Source organism: Tachysurus vachellii, chromosome 26 (assembly GCF_030014155.1).
Source record: "Tachysurus vachellii isolate PV-2020 chromosome 26, HZAU_Pvac_v1, whole genome shotgun sequence".
NCBI classification, from domain to species: domain Eukaryota; kingdom Metazoa; phylum Chordata; class Actinopteri; order Siluriformes; family Bagridae; genus Tachysurus; species Tachysurus vachellii.
This window is the reverse complement of record NC_083485.1, coordinates 202501-210000: the sequence shown is the minus strand read 5'-3', so window position 1 is coordinate 210000 and position 7500 is coordinate 202501. Positions and strand designations below refer to the sequence as shown.

Sequence of the window (7500 nt, the reverse complement as noted above, 5' to 3'; positions counted from 1 at the left end):
ACCTTCTCCCTGCAAGCTTTGTTTTGAACACTTTGTGGAGCACTGGAGTGTTTTCTGGAGTGTCTGTGCTGAGTTTAGGACATTCTGCAGTGAAGCAACTGGAGAAGTGAAGCAGAATCGAGAACATTGTCCTTTTTAGCTGAAGTGTAGAAGGTTCTCGCTCCTCCTTGGTGAAGATGTTGCCGATGAAGCAACCCTGGCTGTGTAAAGTTTTAGGTCAGATCTGAGAACAGTTGTCGGCCCAGTGTTAACGCTAACGCTAGCTTTAGCACCCGCTAGCGGACTGAGCCCAGACCTTCAGCTCACACACTCACACTTGGCACTGTGGGAACCCAGAAGCTTCTGATTGGCTGTGCTATGCTGAGCTTTACTGTGATGTACATTTAGACACACTAATCAGTCTGTGTGTGTGTGTGTGTGTGAGTGTGTGTGTGAGTCCTGTAAGAGAAGCCTGCACACAAATTGTAGCTATATTGTGTGTAAAACATGCTGTGTGTGTACTTAAAATGTTAACACACTAAAACTACCAGTGTGTATGTTGTGTGGTCACGAGTGTATTCTTACGTATGAGTGTGTGTGAGTGTGTCCTAGATGTACCCTGGTTTAGTCCTTAATGTGGGTGATATGGGTGTGTTGTGAGTGTGTGTGACCCGGATGTGTGTGTGTGTGTTGTTTGTGGTGTGTGTGTTGGCTGTGTTGGTCTGTTCCTCGCCCTCAGGTTGCTATGACAGCTGTGTGCGTTGCCTTGGCGCCGTGCCGTACATCACTCTGAGTGGCACACTGCTGTGTTACGCCGGAGTCGCGCTCTTCTGCGCTGGAGCACACGAGGCCCTTACACACACACACACACTTGTCCACACACACTTTGCCCGTGCCGAACACGACTTTGAGGTGCTCGCTGACTTGTGAGTGTCTACACACACACACACACACACACACACACACACACACACAATTCATATATTGTTTTTATATAAGATTAAAAAGCACCATATAAAGTATGTAAAGTAAACAGCATTTGAACCTCTGTGTGTGTGTGTGTGTGTGTGTGTGTGTGTGTGTGTGTGTGTGCAGTATCAAATATTTTCAGTATGTAATTTATGGTCTGGCGTCGTTCTTCTTCCTGTACGGGATTTTATTGCTTGCTGAGGGATTTTATACCACGAGCGCCGTCAAGCAAACCTTTGGAGAATTCCGGAGTACGAAGTTCAGCCGCTGCCTCAGCCTCACCGTGAGTGTGTGTTAGTGTGTGTTTGTGTGTGTTAATGCATGTGTGTGTGTTACAGAGTGTAAGACTGGGTTTGTAATGTCTCCCCTGTGTCCCCGTGTCTCTTGCTGTAGTTCCTCATCGTTACTTACGTCTTGGCGGTGATTTGGCTCGTCGTGTTTGCCTTCTCTCTGATTCCTGTCTACTTCCTGTTCAACATGGCTGAGACGTGTCACACTGTCCACATCCTGTCTGAGACCACAACCAGCTTAAACCAGCACGGCTGGGTGTGTGTGGACCCTCGGCAGTTCGGTGTGTGTCTCTCTGTCTGAGATTTACCTGTAAATCTGTAACACTTATTATTGCTGTGTATCAATGTGTGTGTGTGTGTGTGTGTGTGTAGGTCTGCTCCCCTGGAAAGCTACACCAGGTAAAGTGTGTGGCATGACTATGGCCAACATCTGCAAAGAACCTGAGGTAAACTTACACACACACACACACACACACACACACACACACACACACAAAACCCTATCGTGTGTATCAGTGTGTAATTATGTTTCCTGTTTTGTGTGTGTTCAGTTCTACATGACCTATGACCTTTATATCACAGCCTTTGCTGGAGCTGGAGCTACACTTCTTGGCCTGGTGAGTGACCTTTCACCTTTCACCTGGACCTGCTGATCATTTACACAAATGTTATATCACCTTCCTCTCACGCTCCTGTCTCTCTCCCCTGTCTTTGTCTCTTCTGTATCTTTCATCTGTCTTTCTCTCCTGTCTCTCTCCCCTGTCTCTCTCATGTCTCTCTCTCCTGTCCCTGTCTCCCATTTCTCTCCGGTCTCTCCCCTGTCTCTCCCATCTCTCTCTCCCATCTCTCTCTCCTGTCTCTCTCTCCCATCTCTCTCTCCTGTCTCTCTCCCATCTCTCTCTCCCATCTCTCTCCCCTGTCTCTCTCCCATCTCTCTCTCCTGTCTCTCTCCCATCTCTCTCTCCTGTCTCTCTCCCCTGTCTCTCTCCCATCTCTCTCTCCTGTCTCTCTCCCATCTCTCTCTCCTGTCTCTCTCCCATCTCTCTCCCCTGTCTCTCTCCCATCTCTCTCTCCTGTCTCTCTCCCATCTCTCTCCCCTGTCTCTCTCCCATCTCTCTCTCCTGTCTCTCTCCCCTGTCTCTCTCCCATCTCTCTCCCCATCTCTCTCCCCATCTCTCTCCTGTCTCTCTCCCATCTCTCTCCCCTGTCTCTCTCCCATCTCTCTCCCCTGTCTCTCTCCCATCTCTCTCCCCTGTCTCTCTCCCATCTCTCTCCCCTGTCTCTCTCCCATCTCTCTCCCCCATCTCTCTCGTGTCTCTCCCCTGTCTCTCTCCCATCTCTCTCTCCTGTCTCTCTGTAGATCCTCTATATCATAGCTGCCACCTATAACTATGCTGTTCTGAGGTTTCTTGGCAGTAAGGGGATCCGATGCTAGACACAGCATCATTAGGCATGCTGTTGCGAGACGCATCGTTGCCAGGCAACACATCTCATCTCTGATGCGTGCTGCTGCTCTTGCTGTTGCGTTGTCACGGAGACCGTGTCCATGGGGGATCCGCTAAAGAGGACCATGAAGTGCAAAACAAACATAGTGTGAAAAACAGTGAGATTAACCTGACTCACACTGAGTGAAGTTTAAATATTAAACTGTTAACCAATCAGCACACAGCAGGGGCGGAGCCTCCTCCCCATCATGTCTCCATAACACCTCTCTGCATCTGTTTATCAAAAAATGTTATACAATTTAATCTTTATACATTTACCCATCTGTCTGTCTTCTGTCCCTCCATTTCTGTCTTTATCTCTCTCTCACACACACACACACACACACACGCAAATTTCTAACACATTTATAACCCTGTGTGTGTGTGTGTGTGTGTGTTCTCCAATGGTGCTACATGATTGTATTAATATAAATGAATAAATGTGTAACAGTAATACACACTGTACATGTTTAATCACACTGTGTGGGTTTCTGTTAATCTGCTACACAACTCGGAGTGTGTTACACTGTAAAATATCTCACAATAAACATGTTTAATCCAACTGGTACTGTGTTTATTTTCTGTCTGTCTCTCTCTCCATCTTCTGTTATCTATCCATCCTGATAAACAGACAAATGACACAAAGCTGTAAACTTTAGTTGATTTATTATTTCATACAATTAATGGCACCTTAATCTGATAATCTGAAAGGAAGTACATGTGAAAAAACCTTTCTGTATCAACGTAATAGACAGCTCAAAGTTACACCTGTTGTTGCCATGGCGATAACTTAGGTGCTGTAGACCACTGTATCAAAGCATCTCTTACAGTGAATCTTCCCACAGTGGTGGAACATGGAGGACATCATGTCACCTAGTGATTTAGCACATGTAGCACACTGTAGTGCACGCACACCCACACGCACACGCACACACACACACACAAACAGAAATACGTGTCATTACACAGAATGAATGTGTAAATGAATAGACATGTATTTTTATTGATTGACAGACAGACAGACAGACAGACAGACAGGTGTGTTTACCTGAAAGCACTCCACATGGCAGACAATTGAAGGAATGTTCAGTGAAATTTTCTCATCACCTTCCATAGGTTTGTTACAGAAGGAACACAGTACCTTATCAACACTGTAAAGTACACAGTAAAGAAGAATAAAGTCACATGATCAAACATAATGACGTTTTAACTTTCCATTAAATATAACATATGTACAGGTATGAACTATAACATGACTGACTCACTCAGTGACTCGTGCTGTAACTTCAGGTGTCTTCACCACAGGTGTTGTAACTTCAGGTGTGTTCACCACAGGTGTGTTCACCACAGGTGTGTTCACCACAGGTGCTGTAACTTCAGGTGTGTTCACCACAGGTGTGTTCACCACAGGTGTGTTCACCACAGGTGCTGTAACTTCAGGTGTCTTCACCACAGGTGTGTTCACCACAGGTGCTGTAACTTCAGGTGTCTTCACCACAGGTGTCTTCACCACAGGTGCTGTAACTTCAGGTGTCTTCACCACAGGTGTCTTTACCACAGGTGCTGTAACTTCGGGTGTCTTCGCCACAGGTGTGTTCATCACAGGTGTGTTCACCACAGGTGTTGCAACTTCAGGTGTCTTCACCACAGGTGCTGTAACTTCGGGTGTCTTCGCCACAGGTGTCTTCACCACAGGTGTTGTAACTTCAGGTGTCTTCACCACAGGTGTGTTCACCACAGGTGTGTTCACCACAGGTGTGTTCACCACAGGTGTCTTCACCACAGGTGTGTTCACCACAGGTGTCTTCACCACAGGTGTCTTCACCACAGGTGTGTTCACCACAGGTGTGTTCACCACAGGTGCTGTAGCTTCAGGTGCTGTAGCTTCAGGTGTCTTCAACACAGGTGCTGTAACTTCATCAGTGATGTTGAGTTCATCAGATTTCAGTGTTGGTGTGACCTGCGTTAACCCAGATTTACCTTCAGGGCTGACACACACACACACAAACACACACACACACAGAAACACACACATGCAAACACACACACACAGAAACACACACACAGAAACTCACACACACAAACAAACACACACACAGAAACTCACACACACAAACAAACACACACACACAAACACAAACACACAGACACACACACATACACACACACAAACACACACACATCATAAATGTTATAACAGACTCATTCCTGTTTGTGTTTTTTATTTTGATGTGAAGTAAAGATGATAATAATAATAATAATAATAATAATAATAATAATAATAATAATAATAATAATAATAATAATAATAATAATAATAATAATAATAATAATAATAATAATAATAATAATAATAATAATAATAATAATAATAATAATCCCACTGTTTCCCAGCTCAGGAATCAATACCTGAACATATTCTGTATTTTCTCTCACTTTAATTCTCAGCACACCTGAAGCAGGTATTCAGTGATGATTATAAGAAGTGGTTTAGACTCTACACACCTTGTGGTCTAGTCTTTGTTGTGTTACTTGACTCTGAGGCCGTGCTGTATCTTGGTGTGAACAGTAATGTGCACCAGACTGTATGATTATCACCACTGGCTTTACTGTGACAACAAACAGTCCTTTCTTTCTCATACAACACTGTCTAACATTTGGTCATGTGTTAATTATCACTCAGCAGCCAGCTGTCCTTCTCCTGTAGTCAGGAATGTCAGGAATGTGGTTTACCTTTTGAACAAACTGGAATTGGTTTTTACTGGTGAGCTCTCTGGTGACTCCACAGATCTGAGATGGAGTAAAGAAGAATAATCAGAAAACGTTATACATTATGGTCAGATGTTAAGTTTCAGGTGTTTTTATAACAGGTTTGACACAAGCTTGTCTGCTGTTTTCACTAACATGTGGCCTAACCTCAGATATACAGAAATGTCTTTATTTCTGAAATATAGATCTACGGCAGATGAGCAGAAGTTGTATGAATTAGTGATGATGCTTGACTCGTCAGACTGTTAGAGCATCTACAGATCAGCACTTACTCAAACTTCCTCATCGCTGACAGCACATACGAGCCGCCTCTTCTCCCTTTCCATCCTGGAGAAGTGGCCGTGTCCTGGGCAGAGGTGGGGCTCTGAGGGGTGGGGGTCTGGGGAGTGGAGGTCTGACGGGTGGGGGTCTGGGGGGTGGGGCTCTGAGGGATGGGGGTCTGACAGGTGGAGGTCTGATAGGTGGGGGTCTGGGGGGTGGGGGTCTGACGGGTGGGGGTCTTAGAGACACTGCTGCTGGAGGCAGTAACTGGGCTCAATTCCAAAAAGCCTGGAGATTCACTAAAGATACACATACACAGATATCAGATACACACACACAGACACACACACACACACACAGACACACACACAGACACACACACACACACACAGATATCAGATACACACACACAGACACACACACACACACACACAGACACACACACAGACACACACACACACACACAGATATCAGATACACACACACAGACACACACACACACACACACAGACACACACACAGACACACACACACACACACAGATATCAGATACACACACACAGACACACACATACACACACAGACACACACACAGATATCAGATACACACACAGACACACACACACACACACACACACAGATATCAGATACACACACACAGACACACACACACATACACACACACACAGATATCAGATACACACACACACAGACACACACACACATACACACACAGACACACACACAGATATCAGATACACACACACAGACACACACACACACACACAGAGATATCAGATACACACACACACACAGACACACACACACACACACACAGACACACACAGATATCAGATACACACACAGATATCAGATACACACACACAGACACACACACACACAGACACACACACACACAGACACACACACACACACACAGATATCAGATACACACACAGACACACACACACACACAGACACACACACAGATACACACACACAGACATCAGATACACACACACAGACACACACACACACAGACACACACACACACAGATATCAGATACACACACACAGACACACACACACACAGACACACACACAGATACACACACACAGACATCAGATACACACACACACACACACACACACAGACACACACACACAGACACACACACAAACACACACAGTCACACACACACACACACACAGATATCACCATCAACTGGTGTTTTAAAAGAAAGCTTGTTATTATACATGTAAAATAGTCAGTTATATATGATGACATTTAGCACACAACCTTATCCAGAGTACCTTTTTTATTTAAATTTATACAATTGAGGGTTAAGGGCCTTTCTCAGGGGCCCAGCAGTGGCAGCTTGGTGGGATTTGAACTCATGACCTCCTGAGCAGTAGTCCAACACTTTCACCACTAGGCTACCACATCCCCAGGACATGTGGTTTGTTATAATGGCTCAGACTTGTTCATTAATATAACTTTAACATAAATAAATAAATATACATTTCATTTTAAACTTTATCATTTTTATATTTCTGTAAAGCTGCTTTGAGAAAATGTCTGTTTTTAAAAGATATATAAATGAAATGTGTGATGTTTTATCCTGTGATGTGATGATTATGGTCTCATCTGCTCATTATTATTCATATGATTATTATGTAATTCTATATATTTATGTAAATATATGTTTATGTAGTCATGTGTGTCCCCACCTCGGCTGGGGATCCGT

General features: G+C 44.4%; 3 protein-coding genes across 18 annotated transcripts in view; 2 read left to right on the top strand and 1 right to left on the bottom strand.

The window, feature by feature from the left end:
• The window catches only part of nlgn3b (neuroligin 3b), a 16915-nt gene extending 16073 nt beyond the window's left edge, over positions 1 to 842 (top strand). Inside the window, exon 9 of the mRNA XM_060862715.1 lies at positions 719 to 842. The gene's annotated coding sequence lies outside the window, so the exon portion shown is untranslated. The remainder of the gene's footprint in view (positions 1 to 718) is intronic.
• The window catches only part of plp1b (proteolipid protein 1b), a 6733-nt gene extending 3449 nt beyond the window's left edge, over positions 1 to 3284 (top strand). The window contains exons 1-7 of one of the 2 annotated variants that reach the window (XM_060862732.1): positions 1 to 216; positions 719 to 905; positions 1075 to 1231; positions 1342 to 1519; positions 1611 to 1684; positions 1790 to 1855; positions 2599 to 3284. The exon at positions 1 to 216 is cut by the window's left edge and continues 335 nt beyond it. In XM_060862732.1, the coding sequence (XP_060718715.1) occupies positions 177 to 216; positions 719 to 905; positions 1075 to 1231; positions 1342 to 1519; positions 1611 to 1684; positions 1790 to 1855; positions 2599 to 2673 (777 nt within the window). In that variant the 5' untranslated portion in view covers positions 1 to 176 and the 3' untranslated portion in view covers positions 2674 to 3284. The remainder of the gene's footprint in view (positions 217 to 718; positions 906 to 1074; positions 1232 to 1341; positions 1520 to 1610; positions 1685 to 1789; positions 1856 to 2598) is intronic. The other variant, XM_060862733.1, reaches the window with a different exon arrangement.
• An 87-nt stretch (positions 3285 to 3371) lies between these two features.
• si:dkey-125i10.3 (uncharacterized) overlaps positions 3372 to 7500 on the bottom strand; it is a 6159-nt gene continuing 2030 nt past the window's right edge. The window contains exons 3-10 of one of the 15 annotated variants that reach the window (XM_060862731.1): positions 7484 to 7500; positions 5764 to 6051; positions 5456 to 5512; positions 4418 to 4710; positions 4193 to 4267; positions 3988 to 4117; positions 3771 to 3873; positions 3372 to 3620 (exon numbers count right to left, since the gene is read on the bottom strand). The exon at positions 7484 to 7500 is cut by the window's right edge and continues 92 nt beyond it. In XM_060862731.1, the coding sequence (XP_060718714.1) occupies positions 3513 to 3620; positions 3771 to 3873; positions 3988 to 4117; positions 4193 to 4267; positions 4418 to 4710; positions 5456 to 5512; positions 5764 to 6051; positions 7484 to 7500 (1071 nt within the window). In that variant the 3' untranslated portion in view covers positions 3372 to 3512. Of the gene's footprint in view, positions 3621 to 3770; positions 3874 to 3987; positions 4711 to 5455; positions 5513 to 5763; positions 6052 to 7483 lie in introns of all 15 variants that reach the window. The other 14 variants (XM_060862729.1, XM_060862730.1, XM_060862724.1 and 11 more) reach the window with 14 other exon arrangements.